At 37.7% G+C, this 26,479-nt stretch overlaps 1 protein-coding gene across 1 annotated transcript; it reads left to right on the forward strand.

Annotated features, from left to right (window-relative positions):
• Positions 1-315: 315 nt before the first annotated feature.
• Positions 316-19,155, forward strand: KNG1 (kininogen 1). Its single transcript, XM_010010649.1, has 10 exons — positions 316-554; positions 3,528-3,638; positions 4,573-4,657; positions 7,044-7,216; positions 8,922-9,029; positions 11,807-11,888; positions 12,973-13,139; positions 14,646-14,753; positions 16,407-16,496; positions 18,415-19,155. The coding sequence occupies exons 1-10, from the start codon at positions 360-362 to the stop codon at positions 19,153-19,155; spliced, it is 1,860 nt and encodes a 619-aa protein (XP_010008951.1). The 5' UTR covers positions 316-359.
• The last annotated feature ends 7,324 nt before the right edge of the window (positions 19,156-26,479 follow it).

Raw genomic sequence — 26,479 nt, forward strand, 5'->3', positions numbered from 1 at the left:
ATGTTAAGAAGCTAGAAACCTACAAACATTCTGCTTTCTCTTTTGCCCAGGGGCCATCCTACTTAGTTTAATCCTGTCCCCAGCTGCAGCCATTTAGCCTGTTATCTTGATGGCAGGTGGATAGCCTTAGTGTCATTCTGGTGACCACACAAAGTTTATTTAGATAAACGCAGAAGTTTATTTGCAGTATAAACATATGGGTAGGATGAAAACCAACCAACCCCAGCAACCCACTCATTCTGTTTGCTTAGCTGTAGCTCCTGAAAAACAGAAGAGGTGACTAAAACCCTGTCAAGCATTCCTTTTCCATTTGGTTTTTAAACAGCCTTCTAGTTCAGGGGGGCTTTTTAAATCTAATTATGATCTATTTTATTGTACTAGCACTCTGTTGTAGTTTTTTCTCTAGCAGAGCCACACCTCTTCCATTTGAGTTTTCAGACTGTGACGATCCTGATGTCTTTAAAGCTGTCGACGCAGCACTGAAGAAATACAATGGAGACAGAGCAACTGGTAATCAATTTGCTCTATACATGGTGATGGAAGCCAAGAAAACTGTAAGTAGACTTTGAAAGAAAAAAAAAGGAGGCTTGAAATGTTTATGCACTCTGAATCAGATTCTCACTCTCTTGTTCATCAGTAGGTAAGCATGACAGCAAAGCATATTCCAGAACATTTTAAAAAAATCAAAGAAATTACTTGCACAGTAAGATACTCACTACTGTGACAAGGAATGTATATTATGTTCTCATCAACAGAACTACGCTGGTGAACTGCTTATTAATGCAGGGACTAAAGAATAGAACATTTCTACCACTAACACAGTGTGTCTTACTAGTCCACTCTCAATTCTCCTTTCTCTGTTGGGAATTCTTTCCCCTTCCATTATCAGGAAGGTTGTCAATCAATGACAAAACCATATTTTCTAAAAATTGTGAATATTATCTTGACTTGGGAAGAACTGGTAGCACAAATGAAAAAGAAAGACCTCATAAAATTTGGCAATACTGTGAGTCTCAAATCACAGATCTATCTAAAAGCACTAGGTGGTATTTTAGATAAATAGGGTGACAGCTAAAATTACAGAAGAAAAAAGAATGAAACATGATCCTTTGCCTGGAGTCCTTCTGCATATGTTAGTCTAACAAAAGAGTATTTACTTCTGAGAGGCATACAAAGATGATATTACCATAATAATGACAAGCATTACTTTACTTCAAAACAACATTAGCATTTTTTTCTACTGGATTGGGTTTTCAGAAGTAAAACACAAGAAACCCAGTGTCAGAGAGAATATTTTGCACCACAAAATCACAAGACATTTTTACCTAAAAAGGGGACATAAATTGTTAAACTCTTTAGAGTAAACTACTTATATCCTGTGGCACCTACCTTCTGGTTTTCCTGTTTTCAAACTGGGGAGATTTTATCATGTTTTATCATGTAGTGACAAAGACTAAAATCCGGCAAGCCCCTTATGCAACTAATATTAAACAAATGAATAGTCCCACTGTCTTCAGTTCACTGTCACTGACCCAGACACATCTTTAACAACAGCCAAATGCAAACCTCTTTATATCAGAGCTGTAATGTCACCTTCCTTTTGCTGATAGTCCCAAAAGACAGATATTAGTTCCAGTATTTTATCTTAAACAATGTTCTATTTTTAAGAATACATATTTATTGCAATTATTATTTATCTTTCTCTAGATATCCATCTTTCCTTTTCTTAAAAGAGCTGAGGTGGAAATCAATTATTACTTTGAATCATTGAACTGATGATGATGTTAAGTAAAAAAAAAAAAAGGAATCTGCAATAATTTCCTCATATTCGTTATTCTTTTTCTAAAAAGAGTATAGACTTTGCTCATCGTTAGTCTCACTATGTTGAATACATTAATTAAATAGCTGAGTATTACATATTCATGTACATTCATTATTGATAAGGTAATAAAACATAAAAGCTGACTGGTGAAAGACTGAACCTGCTCCAGTTAAAGGCATAGCTATTCTTTATAATAAGGAAATAGACCAACAACAAATACAGAAACAATGTCTCCTCTCACTTCTTTCATTTACTCACTGAGTTGATTTGCTGCAGACTTGGAACACTGTATCAGAAAACAGAATTTGGCTCTTTTTAAGTCCACATCCCCAGTAGTATAATCTGATGCAGCTCCATAAATGTTAATTTATACCTGCTGAGGATTAAGTCCCTTACATTTTTAGAGACTCCTTTATCCTGTTTTACAACTCTCAACCATTGTATCAGGTACCTCTACACCTCTTTGTATTTGTAGCAATACATGACAGAAATTGAGAGAACACAGAATCTAGTCCTGTGTCTACACAAGTGTAAATCCAGTATGTTCCACCTGCATCAGTTCAGCTTCACGTTCTTGGTACCACTAAGGCAAGAATTATAATTTAATTCTCCAGCAGTATCATTTGAGGGTAACCAGTGTTAAAGTCCAGCAACTGCCTGTGTTTGTACTTGAAAAGGCACTTTGGCAGAGCAGCTTTAGTGGCTGTAAAAGATTAGTAACTTCTGTCTTTATATCTCCTCTAGAGGATTAACCACAAACCTTTCAGCGTGTTAATGCTACCTGTAGGCACAGTCTCACTACTCAGTTTATGTCAAGGAGAAACTGCCCCTGCTGATTTGCCAACATCAGAAACACTTCCACAGGCCAGGCCAAACTTCACTTAATGCTTTGTCTGTATTTTGTCTTATGGATGAAATACCATCATATATTTCCCCATATAATCTATCCTCATAGCCTTTAACAGCTAGAGGAAAACTGCAGGCACTGCCAAAGGCTGTCTCCAGAGCATATGACCTCCTCGCACCTTTCCACCGAGTAGGCAAGGCAGCTGAAGTACCCTGTTACCATAGTGTAAAGGCAGTTTGGGCACTGCCAGACTGCCTGGGGGTTGCTGACTGCTGTTTCTGGACTGCCTATAGAGTTGTTCAGAAGGAAAGTAGACAGATATAGGAGAAGGCCAAGAGTGAGAGTGAAGGAGTCAGACAGGAGCACAGTCCAAGCTGGTAATTATGCTAACTATTCGAGCAGCAACCCAAATTTGCTTATTTGGAGTACATTTCATAGAACCATAGTTAGGGTTGGAAAGGACCTTAAGATCATCTAGTTCCAACCCCCCAGCCATGGGCAGGGACATGTCACACATGGCTCTGTCCAACCTGGCCAGCGGTGGAGCATTCACAATATGAGAATGAACGTAACTACTTATTTCTGGTTTTAAAAATCTTGGTACTATAAGTTAAAATGAAGGTGGCTGAGCATACTTCATCTATTGTGTCAACATATTACCTACCTTTGTAGGTAAGGGCTCGTTAGTATAATTAGATAAGTTAATTGTTGAATTACAAAGACTTGGGAGACCTTGTATGGAGACCAGAAGCTAATCTGAGACAGTACTATAAAATGGATAGTATTTACCTTTTGAAGCTCTTATCTTTTCACCTGATCTATCACTACACAAACAATGATATGCATATTTTTATGCAGGCGGGTCCTGACGCTCAATTCCATGTGAAATATCAAATACGAGAAACCACTTGTGCCGCTGAGGAAAACAAACTCTGGCAAGACTGTGATTACAAAGTATCTGCAGATGCTGTAAGTATCTGTTCTCTTTAAAAGTCCTCCGTACAGAAACATCACCATAATGACCAGGATTGCAGTTGCTTGGGGAAAAATACAGCAGAGAATTTAGCTTTTTTTAGCTGTGTTGCTTTTGAAAGGATTAAAGTACAGTACAGAAATGTTTACAACTCTAAAGTTAACCATTATAAAATGAGTTTACTGTTATAATCCTGAATATGTACAGAAGGGAACATTCCAGTGCTCCAATAGGAAGGTTCAGAATAAATTCAACATAAGATACATGGAGAGTGTGAGGGCTGTAAAACTTCCTGTTAATTATGTATAATGGAAACCTGTACAACCAAACTGACTTCAGATCTGCACTAACAAAGGTACTGACATGGAAGCCACTATGGCAGAAAATCTACCAGAAGACTTTTATCAGTGTAAAGCATGTCTGGCTCGTGCTACTAGAGGGCACCTAGAAGAGATACAGTTGGGGCATGCACAGTGGGCAGGATCACTGCACATATCCAGTGGAAGGCACTGTTATTTCCCACAGTACACAATGCAAAAAAATGGATGGTCGTGATATCATTTGAATCAATGTGAAATGCCGTGGTCATTGCTGCATATCTTGTCCTAGCAGTGTGGAAATGAGGTCAATACAAAATTTATACAGACTTCATTTATGAGGATGTGTTCAGTTCCATTATTCCGACTAAATTCTTTAGTTAATTAACATGCATTAATCATGATACAAAGCAATCTTTCAAACTATCTGCTCAGTTCATCCCCTCCTCTCCTCACAAACAAAACTATTCCTTTTTGGGTAACAAACCAGCAAATTAGACATTACTGCAAGTGTACATACGAACTTGTTTCCCAAACTCAATTTGCAAGGAATAAATAGCATTGCCTTTTTCTTCAGCAAGTTTAAGCCCAATGCTATCATATGTTTTTGCAGAAAACAGGAGAATGCACAGCTCAAGTTCACATGAATAATGCTGAAAAAACAAGTAATGTTTCACAAGACTGCAAAATCTTTCCAGGTATGGAACTATTTGGGGCAGCATTCAACAAGTACATTGACAAATAAGAATGGGAAACACATAATACTGAGACTTTGAGGTAATTTTAAAGAGCTCCTTATTGTTCTATTCAGACATTTATAAATAATCTTCCTTAAGCAACTACATGTTAAAGACAAAATTTCACTTCACAATTATACACATATAAACTAAGTCAGTGAAGCACTGTCAGTGTCTGTCCAAGGTAATGAAAACCAGCACATGCATGTGTAGTAGGTTTCTTCAAACACTGGAATTATAGCAAGTTACAATGAATTTGCTTAAGATCAAAACATATCAGTAACTTAGAGACTAGACACCACTTCTCACACTTTAATTTTCTGTCCTTACTTACTCAAGTATAAAATTGCACCAGAAATTATTAGAAAAAAAACCATATGACAAAATTGTATCTTAATTTTCTCCAAACTAAATATTACTAATTATTTATGTTTGTGTACTAAAAGAGCATTTACCCCAAGAAAAAAAAAGAAAAAATTAATTTACAAAATAAAAATCTAGCAGTGATATAATTATGTATGAGAGACTGCGATATCTTTTAGACCTTAACAATAAGCAGTACTACATTTCTTGCCTATAAGACATTCATATATGACTTTGTCCACATAGTAATTTTCTGTATTAGAAAGACATCAGTGCTTTAAAGCTTTGCAACTGAGATCTCTTTGTGGTTATGCCCAGTGTTCATGTAAGACATATCCAAGCTAGTTTTAAACTGGTAGCTGGGAGCTTAAATGCATATTAACTACAGATTTCTGAGATCTTTGCAGCTTATCTTTGGGGGTTTTTGTTCCTAATTATCTTGTTTAAAGCTTAAATGTCTATACCTACAGCCAGTGTCGTTCTAGGAACTGCAGTAGGCACAAACTCCATGTTCTGCTACTGAATAAACACTGCTTGGTTTAGACGCATTTGTAGGGCAATGGTGACATCTAGTTGTCAGTAGAAGGTGTGTGAATCCCACAGAGAATGCATGGGAAGGGAATTTACATTTGAATCTTTGCTTAGAAAAATAAAATATACATAATTGAATTATCTATTCAGCTTAAGCAGCTCATCTCCTCTTAGCAAGTCATAGCAATTCTGGAAAAAAAAATACACGTTCGTTCAGCATTTATGAACATGTTGGTACCATAGTGACGGTAGTCACTTTATGTTTTATTATCTACTTTGTGATTCCTCCCTGGAAACACGGTCACATTTTTCTGTAACATATATATTTGTTAGTCAAGATAAGTGATGGTAAAAATACGAAGGGCAGGCCTTTACTCAAGTACCCCTTGGAGAGCTAAGACTAAATAGTATTGCTTACACTGAGATACTCACAATGCACAGAGGAGAGAAATCAAACCTGAAGGATTAAAACAGAAAGAGTGAAACAATAGACCCTATCTGGTGAGGGATTTCCCCACTATGTCAGGTACCATACGGTTCAGTCCTCTTGGTGAAACAGTTTGATCATACTTACTCTGGACTGTTTTCCTGGCTGGTGGAAGCTGGCTTAACTCCATTAAAGCCAGTTTATGCCAGCTGAGGATCAGGCACACAAATTTTACTTCAATTCCATAGAGACCACATATTGTCCCACTTTCATTCTCAAGCTCACTGAATCATGAAATTAATTTATGTACTGAACTATAAAATTAATTTATGAAAATCCAGTCCATGATTACTAGAAAGGAAAGAGAGTTAATAGGATTAGGAGTAGGAAACAGAAGTTTGAGCATCCCCATCAAGCTTGTCTATCCACAGACAATCCAGCTGGTTAATCCTGAAGGTAACACCAAGTGGTAACGGGCAGCCACAGTGACTAGCAGGAGGTTCAAACAGCACAGCAGTAAAATAGTTCAACTACGTTCCCGAAGGAGCTCAATCTGAGCAGTTCACATGGGTGAGCCAAAACACACCCGCCAAAGACCCCACCCTGAAACATGGTGAGGTCAGTAAGCGGCTGCCCACAGCGGCTGAGCTTTGAAGAATCTGAAAAAACAACTCGTTAGTTGTAGCCTCCAGTGGCTCTAGCCTGACTGAATGAGGGATGACCCTTCCTTAATGGTGTCAGATTCACAGATTCAATGACTCCTGACCTCACCCACTCCTCTGAATGAACTTTGCTGCTGAAACCATGCCTAGATCCTAATGTCATGGATGCCTCCCACCACAACAAACAAAAACATAACGCAGTGAATGTCTCTGCAGGCCCTGAAACTGAAATGTGGGGTTTGCTCATCCCAATTAAATACAGAAAATGTTCTAGCTCATTGAACCTTTTATCTCATTCCCACATAGGAAAAATTAAAACCTGAGACTGTTTTACATGAAGTCTTTTGTTTTGTTTCTTTTCCAGATATGCCAAAGATAACACTTACTCAGGCTACATGTCTTGGATGCTTTCATCCTATATCAAGTGACAGTTCAGTAGTGTCAGAAATTCTGAAACAAGCCATTCAGAAGTTTAACAAGCACAGTGCTGAACCTGCCCTTTTTAAGCTTGTGGAAATAAAAGAAGCTAAAAGACAGGTTTGTGTATCATTTTTCTCTAAATTTTACTGAAAAAAACCCACAAAACTCCAGACCCTGATGGTTTCATGTACATATTTCTGATTTTTAAGTTAGCTTATAATTCATAATAAAAATGTATAAAATACATATAAAGTAGACCCTGTAAATAATTCTCTTAATTTACAAGAAATCCTAAATCGTTACCTACTGGATTTTCAGAGCTTTCAACTGATAGTAAACGTACTTCTTCTTTATCTGCAGTTCTATCTAACCAGTGCTCAGCCCCAGTTTATTTGCATTCACTGATGACACAGGCATCTTGTACCATCTTCAAGACTCTTGGGTATTCTACTTGGCCTCTCCCTGAAGCTCCAGCAGGAGCAGATCTCTCCTAGGTGCTGTGCCAAAACTGCCAGCCTGCACAGATGTCTCACATACTCTTCAGCCTCTCAAACAGCAGCAGGCATCTATGTTTTTGCAATGCATTAGGACTCATATGTCAGCAGCTGCTATACACTATAGGACAAGTAAAACCCATATAGAAAATTGGGTAAGAAAAACAAAATGCCAACATGCCACTTGCTGAAAGATTTCTTCACACAGGAATATCTGCTTTGCAAGAAATGACTCTCAAGTTGCAGAAATTCTGTGTCATCTGGTATTCCAAGCAATAATTATTTCCCTGTGAAAGGCTTTCCCTTGGATTAGTGTGATTGTTGCTAGAAAGCAGAGTTTCTGTATGTTTTTAACCAGTATATAACCTAACAACAAATATAGACCCTTTTCTTTGTATGTGTATGTATTTACTTGGCCAAGAAGCATTTCTGGTCTCATATCAATTTGACCCATGATTTAATTCAGACTGTCCTTTCACTATTTACTGATGGCAATGATCCTCTTAGCTGAAGGACAAGATTGCACAACATTTAAGCCACATGATAAAATGTCACAGACAGACTACAATCCAGCAGCTGGAAAGAGAACCATCATGTCACTTCTGGCCAACAGAGAGTAGTCAGAGTCCTCCACTTTAATTGAGCTGAGATGGAAACTTCCTATATTTGATTCTTATTTCCCCTTTTTAGCCCACCACTGTGACATGGAGAGATTTCATGGGTGAGCAGCAGTAGCCACAGTAAGGAAAACTGAATCACTTCCAGGAAAGAAAATGAAAAAAAAGGCCACAAATCTGGACAAACCAGTGGGCAGGGGAAGGTAAAGCCCTAGGCAAACAGAATTACAGGTAGATGATAAATGCAGGACAGTCAATAACACATGATGTCAGCAGTATAAAGCTACATTATTCAGATACTGTTTTACTATATCCCATGCTAAGGAACATAGGCCTTGCCGAGCTGTATTAGTATAGTCATCTATCTAGACCAGCTTCCTGTCACTGAGAGTAATGAGTAACAGATACTTTGGAGGAAAGCACAAGAAACCAACCATTATGAGGCTGCAGGCTTGCCAGGAGAAGTGGAATCTAAATACAAAGTGTGCTTCTAGTGTATGCATGACTTAGTTTACTTTTTGTATCACAAGAACAAGTTTGGGGTTTTTCTTTGCTTTCCATGAATACTCTATGGGTCAGTGACTAAAAGGTGATTTGATGGATGGAAGGCACTAGAAAAGTTGTTTTGCTTTCTTTGCTAATCACATTTAATAGTTTAAGTTCCAAGTTTGTATTGGTTTACATGATGTATCTCCAAAATATCTGTTCTAGACGGTAGCTGGATGGAATTATGCAATTAAATATGAAATTGAGGAGACTAATTGCTCCAAAGACCAATTTCAAGATTTAACTCCAGAGTGCAAAACCACTTCCAGAGGTGTAAGTAATCTTCAAAATCCATCAATCAAGAAAACATCATATTAACAAATAATCATTGATATCTGGCTCAAGAAAATATTTATAGTCTTGCTTCGCTTTGTGAATGAAGTTTAAATCCAGGCTTGTCGATAAGTGTCTAATTATGCAATTAAAACATCTGTCTTCTCCTGAATTGGTTACTAAGATGACCACTGAAATGCTTACAGATTACTCTACAGAATCTAAAGAGTCTCACCCAGATAATACATCCCTTGAGAATCTCCTATCCAGATATTCAGAGCAGATTCAGAGCAGCCCTGCAGAGAGGGACTTGGGGGTGGTGGTTGATGAGAAACTTGACATGAGCCAGCTTCAGTGTGCGCTTGCAGCCCAGAAAGCCAACCATACCCTGCGCTACAAAAAGAAGTGTGACCAGCAGGTCGAAGGAGGTGATCCTGCCCCTCTACTCTGCTCTTGTGAGACCTCACTTGGAGTATTGTGTACAGTTCTGGTGTCCTCAACATAAAAAGGACATGGAGCTGCTGGAGCAAGTCCGGAGGAGGGCCACGAGGATGATAAGAGGGCTGGAGCACCTCCCGTATGAAGACAGGCTGAGAAAGTTGGGGTTATTCAGCCTGGAGAAGAGAAGGCTGCGTGGAGACCTCATAGCAGCCTTCCAGTATCTGAAGGGGGCCTATAAGGATGTTGGGGAGGGACTCTTCATTAGGGACTGGGGTCAAGGGGTAATGGGTTTAAACTTAAACAGGGGAAGTTTAGATTAGATATAAGGAAGCTCTTTACAGTGAGGGTGGTGAGGCACTGGAAGGGGTTGCCCAAGGAAGTTGTGAATGCTCCAACCCTGGCGGTGTTCAAGTCCAGGTTGGACAGAGCCTTGGGTGACATAGTTTAGTGTGTGGCGTCCCTTCTCATGGCAGGGGGTTTGGAACTAGATGATCTTAAGGTCCTTTCCAACCCTAACTATTCTATGATTCTATATTCAAGGAGTTACTCAGGTATAATCCCAAACCTGATAATTAAAATTTGCACTATTTTTCCAACTTAAGACATATTTTCAAAGAAAAGTAAGTAGCTGAATTATCACTTTACCCCTACCATTGTCCAAATAAGAGAGCTTCAAAAGACATTTGTTAACAAACATACATACACTAGACTGCTAAACAGTACTGCAAAACCAGGTACTTCCTCTGATCTGGAACAGAATTAACTCCCTCCCAGGAGTCAGAAAAATGTTTCTGCAAAAACAACATAGAGGGCAGGAACACAGAATAGTAATGAACAGTGGTGGTAAATGGGAGGGGAGGAACCAGAGGAGTCCCAACTCACATCTGTTTCAGCTTTTGTGGAAGTGCACCGTTGAGTGTTACATTCAAGAGCCTCTCTTGCTCAAAAATTACTCCTTGGATGTCTCAAGAATGCTTTGGCATGCTTCAGAAGCATTGATCAAAAAAGGAAAGAATGACAACACTGGTACATAATAGAAGAGTGAGTATCAGACTAGCTGAAGCAAATCTTTTCATTATCCACACTTGCCCTTAAACCTTAAGCAAGTTACTTAGCTGCTTAAGCCTGAATTTCACAACCTGTCACCTAGAGGTAATGGATTCTGTCACCTCACCTAATGCAGGAGTGCTACCTCATTCACATACTGCTTTGATCACACAGGGTTAGTGGGATTAGATTTTTATCGTTTATCCCCTGAATTGCTAAAAAGCCTTGCTAATAGATCATCAGCAGGTATTATTAGAATATCTATTCCAAGAATATTCCATACGTTGGAATGACCAAATTCCATGGAAATTGTTTCATACCTTTATTTAGCTCTGTACTATTCATTTTGAAATGGGAGGATACCAGGAGCACCCTGTATCCAACATGTGTGTGAACCATAGAATTACTTCAGTGGAGCATAATGTCATTCTCTTTAACCTGGACAATAAGCTTTGACATTATTTTTTATTATTTTTTCTAAATGGAGAACTAAGCAGATTTTTTTATAGATGGTTTGAAAATAGTATCTGTCATAGCCCTAAGATCTTATTCTACAGTTTCTTTTAGAGTCTCTGATAAGAGACTTCACTGAAACCTTTTTTAAAATCTACATATACTTTATCAACAGGTCTATTTATCCACTTTTCCTGATGCTTTTGAAGAACTTTGATAAATCTGCAGAATATTACTTCTGTTTACTACAGAAACCTGAGTCGCTCCTTGATGTATTCATGCCCCCTAGTTCTTTCTGTATTACTATTTCTAATCACTGGAAAGGTACAGACATCAGTTTTATGGGTTTATAACCTTTTTAAAAAAGAACTGGATCAATATCTGCTTTCTTCCAGCTCTAAGATACCACGACAATTTTAAGCAAGTCATCTACCAGGGTTTCTTTAGAACACCTGAGTAAATACAAGAAACTTATTAATGTTTGATATGTTAATTGCACAATCTTCTTTTCGGTCTTCACTGTTTGAGAGAAAAATTCCAGTGAGTTCTCCATAAAACAGGATTCTGGCTTGTAAACCTCCCTGTTTCCTTCTGTAATGAACACATACGAGTAGTCCATTTAGCTTCTCTTTTATGGTTTTATTTTCCCTGAGTGGTCCTTTTGAACCCTAATCATTTGTTGGCTCTGCAGACTGCCTTTCAGGCTTCTTCCTCCCAGTATATTGGAGGAAGGAAGGAATTATTATTAGTATGCTTGACTTAACAGTATGCTCACTTACGACATGAGCTTGTTCATTATTTCTAAATAACAAGCTGTTTTGTGTTTTTTACTCTAGCGTGTAGGTATATGTGATGCCAAAGCATATCAAAGTCTTCAGGCAGTGATTGTGGATATTGCAAGCCAGTGCAAGCTTCCAGGTATGTCATAGTCACTATCAATTTTCCAAGTTCTTCAGTTTTCAATTTTTTTTTCCAATTGTAAAAAGAAAGACAAAGTAAAAATACAAGAGATGAAAACAGATAATAACAAGAAAGTAATTCTGATGGGACCAGAAAAGCACTGCCTCTTACTGAAAAATGACCACAGACTTTTCACTTCCTGCAAGTACTTCTTATGCAGCTAAAAGTTACATTTATCATTTGTATACTGCCCTATTTCTATGACACGGAGCTGGTTGCTGACTCTCACTTGGAGATTAACAAACTCAAAGAGTATAACTGTCCTACAAGAATTAATTTCTTTTCCACCACAATGACAAGCAAGTTAATATCATTTAAATAATGTTCCAAAGAACGCCAATCTTTTGAAAGGGAAAGGACCTGCAGACTTTAAGATTTTGTCCAAAATTGGTAATTCACCTATTGATGCTACCATTGTTCTTTTTCTATTTCATAGCTATATTTATGTTTGTTATGTTAGAGGCTTTTTTTTTTCCCCAGTGAATAAATTTCTTAGAATTTATAAGTTCATTGCAGTCAAACTCCCAAATGGCCTTCTTATTGTTACTTTTTCCTCCAACCATCTATTTGGGGACAGGTTATCACAGCTTGAGCTTTACAACAGGGTATACAGTACTACTCCATGTAGTAAGTGCTGTATTCTCACCCATTCAAACTTGTTTTTCTTCAAGAGATCATAATGACATTCTTCCCATGCACTCGTTCATTGCCAATAACATACACCTCTTGTTTCACCTGAGTCAGGTCTTCCCATATGCATGATGTTCTCTCTCTGTTGTTTGCTAGCCACCCACAATTGGTACACACCATTCTTGTTTCTGTGAGTAAACTGTTCAATGTGACACCAGGTGCTGATGCAGTCCTCTTTTAGATAACAAAGATGATCATGTTGATCATATAAAACTCAAAGATACTTTGGTTTCGTTTGATAGAGTCAAATATGAAGTGTTCCAGAAGGCAGGGGTTTATAGCTTTTTTTCCCAGCCTTTATCTACATTGAATTTTTTGTTCCTTAGATCTGAAATCTGTTGGTTTCTTTCAGTTGAAGAGACAGTAATTCCTGCCACTCAAACTGGTTGTCCGAAGACTGTCCCAAAAGACAGCCCAGAACTGAAGGAACTACTGAAGGTTTCCATGGAGAAGTATAATTCAGAAAGCAATGATGATTTCTACTACAAAAGTGGAGAAATAGAAGCAGCGACAGTTCAGGTTGGGATATACCATAGAGACGAGGAACAGACATGGCAGTGTTATTGGTCTGAGCTGAATGTTAGCTAAAGTTTGTATTTCTATTTCAAATAATGTTTTTCTGTAAATAATCTTTTCTCTAAATAATGTTTTACACATATTATCATTCATACGGTAATATGTGGTAACTGAAATATCCATGCAATTTCCTTGCTAAGTTTTATCTCTCTTGGATTGAATTCAGAAGTGAAGTAAAAACCTCCCATCTCTTGATTTTTTCCTTTTTTTTTTTTTTTTTATCACCATGATTTTAAAAGCATGGAGAGATGATTGATTCAGGGTATCTGATTTCTGTATACCTACCCCACTTTTAACCAGCCTCTTTTAACATACCTTTGACTTTTAAAGTAAAAAAAAAGAATGACTAGATGAAATTATCCACGTGATCACCACACCGATACTCTGTATGTTATTTTAGACACTGTCAACCCTATTCTAAGCTCCAAGAAATGTGGCTTCACAATTTCCCTGAGAAATATGCTAATTTATATACTGATTCTGCTACTAATAATACTCCAGCTAGATTCAGAATATCTGCGCATAACTTAAGACGTAAAGATAAATACAGCTGGGTAAAGAACAAGAAGGAATTAGGAGGATAATATTGGTCAGTATTTGCCTTGTTTACACTCCCAACGTATCAAAACAGAGGTTTAAGACAGAATTGGAAATAAGACACTGGAGTAGTTCAGAAAATACTTTGGTAACAACTTCTGAGTATGAGGGTACCAGTGGAGAAGGCAGTAAAAGCGCACCAGAGTTTTTCTCAATAGCTCACGTATCTTACTAATAATATCAGTGCTTTTTCTTTTTTTAAACCTTTTTTCTTCTTTCAAATCTTTTTCTTCTTTCTCACTTTTCATATGATGGCTGATATTAGCATGCATACACTTTAAAAATAGACTTAAAAGAGACAGAATTTCATGCTTTGCCTGCTATCTCTGAAGCAAGATATGTTATCTTGGGCTCTGTAAAAAAATACTAGGAGAACTCGTACTAGGCACATTCTTGAACCCATGCAGTTTCTCTCCTTAATGCATTTGGCAAATACGTTCGTTTTCAACTGAGCCTGTTCATCACGCACTTCATTTTACTCACATTCCACTTTTCTTACATCATATCTAGCTCTCTACAGACGTATCTCTAATAATTTCATTTGTTATTAATGAAATTGCTATGGGCATCAAATACAACAAAACCAAAACTCTGGGGCTAATATTATTGTGACCTTTCTGTTTCTTTCAATTTCAGTGCTGGAATTTTTGAGAATGGGAGTTAGAGTAAATAAATAAGTTGATTAGAAGCAGATAACTTTGCTGCCAGATATTTTTATATTGTTCTTAACATATGTCGTCCTAATGGTCTGGACTTGTAGAATTAAGGAGTATAAGCTTGCAGAAAAATTTCCTGTGAACCCTTTTCAATAAAATGCTTTTACCACAGAAAGTCTTCTTGTTAATTTTCCAGGTGGTTGCAGGACAAAAATACCATTTAACATTTGCAGTCCGGAAGACAAACTGCTCAAAGTCAGAATTTGAAAAAATTAATGAAGACTGTGAAGCCACATCAGACAGTGTAAGTAATGATGATATTGCCAACTGTAATATTCCTCATGGACAAATTCATTTGCATTAGAACTTACAAACACTTAAGTAAAATCACACCTTGAGTTCTGTTAACTCTTTCAGTAAACTTTTGTTTCATTGTTTGTAACCCAAGGAGGTGTCAATGTTAATAAAAAATGAATCTGAAACTGAGTGACACTGAGTCACTCCAACTGCAGGATCAATGCTTACAGCAAAGCAAAAGTAACTTTATTCTGATAATAATGAGCCAAGGAAAGGGAGGAAAGAGACTGCTGTGAAAGGAAAGAGCTACAATACTCCTGACTCTGTGGGCTTTAGAGCAGCCCTGAGGAGAAGACTTGGGGGTACTGGTTGATGAGAAGCTCAACATGAGCCAGCAGTGTGCACTCGCAGCCCAGAAAGCCAACCAGTATGCTGGACTGTATTAGAAGGAGCATGGCCAACAGGCCGAGGCAGGTGATTCTCCCCCTCTACTCCACACTCATGAGACCCCACGTGTCCCAACATAAAAAGGACATGGACCTGATAGTGCAAGTCCAGAGAGGACCACAAAGATGATCTGGGGGCTGGAGTAGCTCTCCTACAGAGACAGGCTGAAAAAGTTGTAACAGTCTTCTAGTACCTAAAGGGGACCTACAAATAAGCTGGAGAGGGACTTTTTACAAGGGTATGTAGTGACAGTACAAAAGGGAATTGCTTTAAACTGAAAGAGGGGAGATTTAGATTAGGTATCAGTAAAAAATCTTCACCGTGAGGGTGGTGAGACACTGGCACAGGTTGCCCAGAGAAGCTGTGGCTGCCCCATCCCTGGCAGTGTTCAAGGCCAGGCTGGATGTGGCTTTGAGCAACCTGGTCTAGTGGAAGGTGTCCCGGTCCATGGCAGAGGGATTGGAACTAGATGAGCTTTAAGGTCCCTTTCAACCCAAACCTTTCTATGATTCTATGACTCACAGCTAAGGACAACATGAAAATAGAACGTTACTGGTGTGCAAAGGAATGATGTTTCAGGAGCACATACTGCTGATGCCAGGAAAATGTGTTCCAGACACTGGAAAGTAATGTTGATAGGGCCAGAAACCATTGGCAAGGGATTTGGTTGGGCAAGAGAGGCTTTATTTCCCCTCTCTTTTCCCATTAAATGAGCAGTATTCACCTGTGAGAATTTAAAATCCATTGCTGCAGCAGGCTCTGAATAGAAAAAAATGCTGTTCTACTTCAACTTCCCAATTTTTTTAGAGGGAGAAATAGCACCAACAAACTGTATTTCTTAGGAATATCATGAAGATTAAACAATCAGTGCTCCAAAAGTGCTGGAGATGAAAAATCCAATTTTTCAAGATCCAATCTTCAATCTGAAGTTAAATTTAAATGTTCACACAGGTATTCTGTAACCTCTAAAAGCTAAGCAGTGATGTGTCCCAGTAAAGAACTCTCCATTACTAAGATGGTTTTCACAGATATTTCATAAAGCACATTTGTATTTAAGAGTATTATTAAAAAATAATGTTTGTTTTTGTTGGGTTGTTTTTTGGTGGTTTTTTTTTTTTTGTTTTTTGTTTTTTTTTTTTTTCCTGGCACAGTTCTCTCCATTTGTGTCTGATATTTTGTTGCCTTAATGTGTTTGGTTTGGTTTTGTCAACAGGTACCATTGTCATGTGAAGCACAAATTCATGTGATCCCATGGGAGAATAAAATCTTTCCCCAGGTTAACTGCTCCAAAGAACGGTCAATGGTATGATGCCTTTTCATTACCCATCATCATAAGTAGAGCATAGAACCAAGGCAGTCATTAAATTCTTTATCCATTCCAAATTAACCCAGACTTTGTACGAAATATAAAGGAACACATTGTTCTTTTAACAACCTCAGTAACGCTGCACTCCTCCCTCTCAACCTCTAACCTCAGCAACTTGTTACATTGGAGTCAGTCTCATGACAGGTGAGACAGTGGATAAGCCAGTGACTATGGAAGTATAAAGGCAACAGGACAGAAAGAAATTCTATCATTCTGCATTTCAACTACTCCTTTGCATTATCAGTTAAGCTCCGAACTATCAAGCCCCAGCAGCTCCTTTAAATTACAATTTATATGAGGCTTAAAAATTGAGACAAAAATATATTTGGCAATGCAGTGATTATTCCTCACGGATTTCAAAAGCATCTGCAAATCTTTTCATATGAGTAGTGCATCTCCTGCCATGGGTTGTCAATCTCTGCAGGAAGATCTTTATGTTTCCTTCCTGCCCAGCTCCGCAATTAACTAGCCCTGAACATGGGTCACTTTGAAAATTTCAGAATGAAATTTAAATCTCTTTTATTATCAGAACTTTTGTAGTTCTGATGATTGCAGGTTTTTGATAAATGCAGGGACTCCCATTCTCCCCAGTGAAGAAGATACTCTGAATAAAGTGAGATTGATTAACTTGCATTCATAATCAGTAACTTCACTGTGCTCAGCATCTTCGTAACTACCTATTGTTTCATTATGTATCAACAATAAATGTCTCTCGTCTTTGTTTTCGCTACAATATCCATATCAACTTTCAAGTTTAGCTCCATCACAAACAACTCTGATTTGCAGCTAGAGACACTTCGGTGGAGAGAAATTAAACCCATGTTGGACAGTGACTGCACACCATGCATTCAGTCTCTGTCTTCTAGTTCAACAGAGATGGGAAATAGAGATTACTCAATAACTGAATATTTCATATTATCAACTTTAACCTACATGTATTGTTTCTAAGCGGTCTTACAAGATGCTTATGTCAAATCTAGAAACAAAAAACTGAATAGTTACATTTCATATAACAAAAAAACCCAGATCTTTTGTGCATTCTGGTATTGAGTACTCAGATACGTGTTTGTCTTCAACACAAATTGGTTTTATACATTGGAGTGTTGTATTCTAACAAGTGCAGGGATATTTAGTCTTAGAAATCAATTATATTGTTCATAAATTAAAACCAGTACACATTTTCCTCTCTACAGTACCATTCCCATGTTAAAATGGCAAAGTTTCAGTGAAACAGGCTGAGAAAGTTGGGGCTATTCAGCCTGGAGAAGAGAAGGCTGCGTGGAGACCTTATAGCAGCCTTCCAGTATCTGAAGGGGGCCTACAAGGATGCTGGGGAGGGACTCTTCATTAGGGACTCTAGTGGTAGGACAAGGGGTAATGGGTTTAAACTTAAACAGGGGAACTTTAGGTTAGATGTAAGGAAGAAGTTCTTCACAGTGAGGGTGGTGAGGCACTGGAAGGGGTTGCCCAAGGAAGTTGTGAATGCTCCAACCCTGGAGGCGTTTAAGGCCAGGTTGGACAGAACCTTGGGCGACATAGTTTAATGTGTGGAGGGGGGTTGAAATTTGATGATCTTAAGGTCCTTTCCAACCATAACTATTCTATGATTCTATGATACTTAAGTTTTTCTTTTAACATATAACTGCTAAAATACTCTGCAGTTATTCAGGAGGATGTTTATGTTTCTATGCTTATCACGGACAGAAAAAATTATTATTTAGCTTACTTTAAAAATATAACATATTTCTGCTAAATGATTCATGTACTGCAATGCCCCAGCTTCTGAATCTCTTGAATCTGAAACTATCATTCTTGTTTATGTAAGAAATAAGTCTATTATTGCAATGTTTTCTAGGCTGTATTACTAAGAAGGCCTCCTGGATTCACACCTTTCCGAAGTCTTGTTATGCTAAATCAGCCAAATGAAATTTCATGCTCTGATAAAAATGAAGAAGAAAAGCAAAGACCTGATAAAGAAACAAGAGAAGATGAGCAAAGACCTGATAAAGAAACAAGAGAAGATGGTGGCCAGGAACCAGAAGGTGAAGGCAAACCTGAGCATAAACACAAGCATAAACATGGGCATGAACATGGGCAGAAAAAGGATCATGAGTCTGACAGAAGGCATAGGCATCAAAATGGTTGTAGACACAGAACTGGTCATGGGTGTGGGCATAAAAAACACAGTAAAAATCGTAAACATAAACATCCAAACCACAAATCTTCTGAGGAGTCCAATGAAAGTGGTTTTAACCAAAACAAAACCCTCCCATCATCCAGTGCTGAAACAGCATCAGAGATAGTAAACCCAGGGGTTGCAAGAAAGGAAACCAGTACACCTGCAGAACCACTAATTCTTCTGGATACTTCTTCATTTAATGGGTTGCCAGATCACCCAGAATCTCCTCTCCCCAGATGCCCTGGAAAACCATGGAAAGAAATTATGGACATTCCAGCTCCTTCTGGCTTTCCCAGAGAATTCACAAATGAGGCTCTCTTGCCTTCTGCTGTAGAAAACAGCAATCCAGCCACAGAAAATTCAACACCTTCCCAAAATGAAATGAAAGACCTTGATCTCTCAGATGCTTTACTATAATTCAAACACTGTAGTATCCTTTTCAGAAATTGTACATAGAAAAAGTAAAAAAAAAAAAAGGCCTTTTGAAATGTTTAAAATGTGAAGAGGCAAAAGCTCCTATTCTGTTAGCTAAGGTACTCAAGTAGGTCACCAGCTCTTCTGGGGACCTAGGACCATACGGCAATACTCTGTATTTGCAAATATTTGCAAAGATGTAAATCAGGCAATGGCACCAATGCTTCAGAACCAGTCTAGTGAAGGCACCAGGCAAGTCAGTAGCCTTTGGCTACAGGAGTTAAAACTATATCTGCCTCAAATTGCTATAAGCACAAAGTGAATCAAATCTACTGTATCATGTTTAAAACTGTCATAATATTTTGGAGATTACATGAAGACTCTCAATCAAATATGGGTAAGACAAAAGCAAGCCAAGGATGCCTTTCTTAGATATCTGAAATAATATTTCTCTAATTTACTGGAGTGAAGCTTTTAAAGAACAAAATAAAACAAGTGAACTTGTTTTACCTGTCAGTTTCTTTAAACAGATTAGTATTACCACCACTCTATCACTAGCAGTTGTTCTGTTGAATGATATAACTAGGGACAACTGGGAGAATCCCGAATAATGTAGCTCTTTTATTCCCTATGAACATTATGCTAACTACACCGCAGAAGCACTGTGATTGACAGATTTTCATGTGGCAGAGGTGCACAAATATGACAGATGAAAAAATTGCAAACACTTGAGTTGCCTACAATTTGTCTGCCTTCTTCCATAGGTTATGCATAATTTAGAGAATGGATTGAATTTTCTACTCTGGATATCTTCCAAAGGTTGAGTTTTTGGTGGGATACATTAGCTAAAACCTACCAAGTATTTCTGGCAACTTAAAATATGTTTTCTTTTTATGGATCCAATGATTTATACAGCTGACATTCCCCCTAACCCCCAAGAAAAAAAAAATACACCCCTCCAAAAACCCAAACCAAACCAAAAACCAAACAAAACAACCCCACCTATAAATAAATACTTTAACACTAGATCCAGTTTGAACCACTATTTGGTCCTGTAAAAAGTTACTGAAACCGGAAGGTGCTACAAATGGTAACACTTCACTGATTTTGTTGCAAAAGACCACATTCCTTGAAAGCACAGTCTAAGTATCCTCCAAAAAATCCACAGAGACAGAAAATATATTCTCTGAAATTGTTCATCCCACTGCTGGGATTGCTATGGCATCAAGACTATATACTCAACAGCTGGGAATGTGTCCTTCTTTTGTGTACTATGCTTCTATTCTCATCACCTCACTGGTTAGGAAGAATTAGACAGATGAAGACCACTTAGAGAATGCAAAAGAGAAGGATCAACAGGATTGAAAGGTTTTGGCACAAAAGATCCAGTGGGATCTTGAAAGAGAAAATAGCTACAAGGAAAGGTCAGAAGACACAGAAGTGGAAAAGACAGAGGCAGAGCGGAACAATATGGATGGTGTGAACAGAACAAAAGAAAACAGCAACTTAGTGGCAAAAATGGGAACAGAGCAAATGGGATAGAGAAGTGGATGAAGGTTTTGCTCCATGGGCAAGGAGCAAAAAAAAAAAAAAAGACATGAACTGGGATCACTACGATTTTGCATGTGCAGTTTCTTTTTCTTCATTTTTTTAATGACTGCATTAAAACATACATTAAAATGATATTTTAAAAGTCATGAAGTCCAAAATCAGGAACTGTCCCTGTGTGTATAAATTCAGCCTAGTTATGCGCATTTAAACTTTCTTTTTTTAACATAGTGTAATTTGCCACCATACAGGCATATGATATAATAGATAGATAGATAGATAATTTTCTGTCATGACTGATGATATATGATCAGAACAGCTGTACATACTTCCTTTCTGAAAATAAATGATAACTCCTGGATGTATCACTAATCAAATTTTGCATTTTTTTCTTTCATTTCTTTCCTTTCCTTGCAGGATGAAATGCAAATTCAATCTTTTCTTTTTAGCTCATGACAAGTACTAAACTTACAAAGCTAGACAAAGCTAGGCAAAGGAATCCTTGAGAGTTATCTCTAGTTGTTTGCTTCTTTTCTTTTTTTCTGAATATTGACTGCTATGATTTTGGTTGTAACTGGGAACTCTTTGTGTATGCTGTATTATTAAAACATTATAATGTATTATGTATTATGTGTATTATTTTGAGTACAAGCTGAAAACAGCTCTTCTTTAAATTACTGTAACATATAGTAAATATAATTAATGGAAAATTACAATAAAAGAAGATGCAAAGATGAGGAAAACAAAGATTTCTTCCCATCTCCGATCTCCCTCATCTGAATGAAAAGATAGTCACACTCTAGACATATTCTCCCCACTGAGCATACATACATGACCACAAGCAGTGAGACATAGACTGAGTGGTCAGAGCAGGGTAATAAAAGCCAAGACTCCTAAGTTCTTGACTGCCTTGAATTTACAGTGTGCTATAGTTATGATGTGAGGATTCATTAATGTTTAATACAAAGATGACAATTTCAATTTTGACTTCTTGGTTTTATGAAATAAAAAATGGGTTTTTAACCATTTTGAATAAAAATCAAAGTGTTACAGTCTAAAAACTTGGAACAGAATGTTCTGATATTTTTAGAACAGAACACTTCAATTTCTCATTGATGTGTTCCCACAGAAAGTTTTAATTATAACAAACCAGCACTTTATGATGGAAAAATATACTGTCAGAAAGCTACTGACCAAGCCTGTTTGAGATCTGCTGCTGAACAGCTCTGCAAAAAGACCAATTTCTCCTATTGGGGGAACCGCGGTGCAGCGCTGCATCCAGTGCATCGCTTAACAAGAACCTTTTTCCTTGGCCAGCAGATGGCAGATTTTTTGCCACAAGGTTTTATGCTCTACCAATTAGTGGTTTGTGATTGCCGGGAAAGGTTTAGCAGGCTTAACACTCAGCGTTTCTTCTGGGCCAGTAACACTGTAGATAAAACCACCACGTCTGTGCAATCTGTTTTAAATATGAAGCTCTATCAATAGAGCATAAAAAATTTGCCAGTTACTTATTATGAGCAAGGTGTAGAAATAATGCCCTAATTTCATGAATATAAAAAATAATAGCCAGTCCTGCAGCAGAAAAGTTGAATCCTTCTGATACAGATAAGTGGAACTAAGAGCCTGGGGTGTGAAAATATGTCTGAATCAAACCTCTGTTGATGATACTGCTGAGATGCAGAGCCACCTGATGGCCATTCTACAGCTGTCTGGATTTAATGTGCTCTCTCTCTTGTTCATTCCATCTGTGACAATGAGATAAAATATGTATTTTAACTGACATATAAAAAATTCCTCATCTTTACCATGGAATATGGATTTATCCATGTAATACTACTGGATTTTTGCTATAGTTCAGACTTGACCTTTTAATCATAGTCGGCAATTCCAATCATCCTGTAATGCTGTGCTCACATAGTGTAACTAGCCAAGGGAGAGAGATGTGCAAGCACCTGACAACAGAAAATGGGGAGAAAGAACACTGTCATTTGATATGATGTAAGAAACAATTTCTTCCCTTGTTTTCTCAGGTCTCTCAGCCAGCAAGCTAATTGGTCCCAATTTAGGAATATCAGCTCTGAGAATAAAATGACTCTGTCTAGACAATTAGAAATAACAACACTGCGTGACCATTGTCATATAGACAGAACTGTACCAAATCCAATGTACAAATTCCTCAGATAATAAAAAACCCCAAACAGTAGGGATAGATATTTTCTATTCTGTGACTAGCTACTCACACTTGACTTCTAATTCTGCTGTGTTTACATGGCTACATTAGTATAATTCAGCTTCCACAGTTTTAATGAAGCTTTAAGTGGAGTTCATTTGGTATAATATAATTAATAATGCAGTGGTTCTATTGCATTCTAAAATAAGAGGAAGGCTGCTTTAAGGAGGAAAGCGTGAAGGTTTTCCTAACTGGGTAAGGCAACTTGCTACAATGAATGCTAGTATTGCTGTTGTTACTGAACTGTTTTCAATCTGCTGCTCAATGAAAACCTAAATGTAAGTTCCAAAGGAGTAACTCCTACCAGTATGAAGTAATAGGAATTATAAACCTGTTAGCGATTCTTTTCTCTTCTGCCATGAATACTGATAGTGCTGGCTTGTGGGTTGAAGAGCAGGCATTAAACTCCTTGTTTCACACAGAAAAGTATTTCCCTTGCTGTTTTAGTTCAAAGTGAGTCACAGAGAATCAGAATTCCCCACAGAATTCAGAGTCATGCCAAAGAAGTATATTTGTTTTAAAACTGAAGAGTGTGAACCCAAAATATCTTTTATGAGAAGTCACTGTATGAATTCAGTGGATGACTCTCCATCTTCCACTGGATGTACTTACTACAGGAGCGCTAACAGATCTCTTGGCTTGAAAAGAAAATATCTTTGTGAACAAAAGACAAGGGAGTGAACAGGCAAAACTGATTAAGGCAGAGAACGAATGAGGATGTACCTTTTATCAAGGGAAAATGAATTTTTAACTGAAAGTTAGATTACAACAAAAAACTCAAACAGTTGCGGCAGACAAGAATGGACAATTGTTGATTTCAAGGGGTGAACGTAATGCTCATCAACAGAGTAGGGGGAGCTATAGCATGTTTAAAGAAAGACTGACTTACATGCCCAAGACACTATAGTTCAGTACATTGAAAAATCCACCAGATGCACGTAAAGAAATTTAAACAACAAAGGAATGTTGTTTTATTTTTTTTTTCTAATCCTTAAGCATGACAGCAGAATTCACTGCTATTCAATCCAATAGAAAAAAGATTAATGTCATGAAGCATCACAGAGAAGTAAAACTATTATAGCCGAATTCTCTTCATTCATATTTGCCAGCTGTTCTACTAGCTGTATATTAAGTAAAAGAGTCGTAATGCTAACAAAATTAATAAAAATCAAGGGATATAATGGGTCATAGCTCAGCTTCCCTGGAATCAAGCAAATATTGGCAATAAAAAGTTTTGGAGGAAAAAAAAATCAGTTCCATAATGTATCTAGAATTCAAACTAATCACGTAAGCAGTCTCATGACTGTTAAACTAAAATCTCTTGTTTGAGTGCTGAGGCCTGATTTTAAATTATGCTGAGAAGCCTGTGTTCCCATTAACTTTAAATAGTATTGCAGGTATTCAGCATTTCTAAAATCAGGCCTTAGAGCACTCAGCCAAAGCCTATGGTGTAGAAAACTAATACTACTTGGAAGAGGCTGAGATGGACACTGAGCAATGCAACACCTCCTTACAAGCAGAAAAGGTAATTACGGACAGCATCAACCATCAGTACACCCCCTTATGTTTTGGAAAGTTTGGGGAATCAGTGCAGGTCCTGGCATTAACCACAACAGTTTTATTCCTGGCCCAAATGCGGAGATTAGAGTGTTCAGGGTAATGTTTTGCCACACTTCCTTACTCTCTTGACCATTCCCACAATATAAACCAGATGGAAGAAGCAGGAAAAAAAAGCATAAACTATGAGATTGCTTTTCCTTCAGAGTTCAGCACAAACGTATGGACAGATCAGTAGATTTATAAACAACTCTTCTGCTTTGTTTAGTTTCCAATTAAGTTACCTTTTTTATCACAAAACAACCAAGATGCCTCTGAAACTTTCTCCAAGGTTGGTAGATCTGTTGATTGTACCTGACAGTCTAGCGTAGGAATAGTGTCAATACGAAGGTTATAATGCATCTGTGCTTCACTTCACACATGGGACACAATTAATCAGCCAAGACATTTCTGTATTAGCACTGGTGTAGCTCTTCTCTTTTCCACTGTAAATATTAGCCACCATCAACGGGAAACAATGAATATACATACTATTTGCAAAACAATAACCTGTCAGTCAGCTATATTGTGTTTCTGGCTACCTGTTTTTGTCAATGAAGAAGTACATTAAATTGATGTAAGACTGCAACACTAACCTTCCGCTGTGCAGGGCATTTTGGTCCAGTCACCTCAGAGCGAGCCAAAAGACTGAGAGAAGGAGCAGGTGAAGAATAGTAAAAAGCTGCAATATGTAGCATGGTAGACATGTAGAAACAGCAGCAGCAGCTTTTGGATGAGTGTTCTGCACCTAATTCTGCAATGATGATGAAGAGTCTTAGTCTACAAAGCTCACCCCGTTAAAGAGATTCCGCAAAACGCATGTCTGATGTCTGTTCTGTAGCCAGTATTCTTGAATATCTAATATTTACTTTTCAGTTATTTATTACACTTTTTCACTCAAAAGACATCTACTTGGATGAAAGATCATTGATAAAATGTTGGTAACAGATCAATTTATCCTAACAATCTTACCACAAGGAACAATTTCACTTGCACTGTGAAAGGTTTCATAGCGCAGCACAGCTGAATGTAACAACTGACACATTTTAATACAGACAGAATTAATCAGCTGAAGATTATGCTGAATTTTTTTACTGCCACTTTTTCTTCTTGCTTTTCTACCTACTGACTTTTTTCACAGCTGTCTTTACCCAGGGTAACAATATTAATGCCAAAGTAGTACCTATAAGCAGCTATCTGGAAGCAGCAGTGAGTATTTGCTAAACGATAAAGTCACTCTTCTCCCTGCTTTCTTCGCAGTATTTCCTCCTTAATGCAAGGGAGTGAGCTTGCTTGCTCATCATTCTTGCTGCTCTAAACAACTGAGATAGCTTTGTTCTTCTGCACCAGCAGTTCTGCTTATGAACACTGACACTGAATTTCCTTTTTTAGACAGCAAGGACACAGACTTTCTTCCTCTTCTCCCTCCCTCTCCCTCCCCTCCCCCTCCTACAGTCTTTGCTGTGCCCTCATCTTACCTTCAAGAGCAGAAGAAATCCATGCTGCAGTTTTTTTCCTCGTTAGCAGCTCTATGGCAACAGCAGCTCTAAGGAAGCAGTCCTTTATGGTTCTCACTCTTCTCTCTTTTCTTCTGCATAAAGATACACAGTAAATTAGCAAAGACAATTCTCATGTGATGTAAATTAGCAAACACAATTCCTGGGGGTACAAACTTGTATTCCCAGAAGAGCTGAATGTTTGCAATGTAAATAAATTATAGTAAAGGAAATCAGAGAACTCCTTCTGGATAATAAACTGCAAAATCATACTTGTGGTAACTCAGCTTTCTTGGACAGAAATGGGGGGGGGGGGGGAAAAGAGTCTGAGCTTAAGATACACAAAATATCATATCCAAATGAAGTCTGAAACTCTAAGTATCTTGTCATTGTCTAAGTCTTTATTTGTTATTGACATATAAACTAATTCAGTGGTTTGTTTGTTATATTCCTG

This window comes from Nestor notabilis, unplaced genomic scaffold (assembly GCF_000696875.1).
Source record: "Nestor notabilis isolate BGI_N333 unplaced genomic scaffold, ASM69687v1 scaffold2603, whole genome shotgun sequence".
NCBI lineage: Eukaryota > Metazoa > Chordata > Aves > Psittaciformes > Psittacidae > Nestor > Nestor notabilis.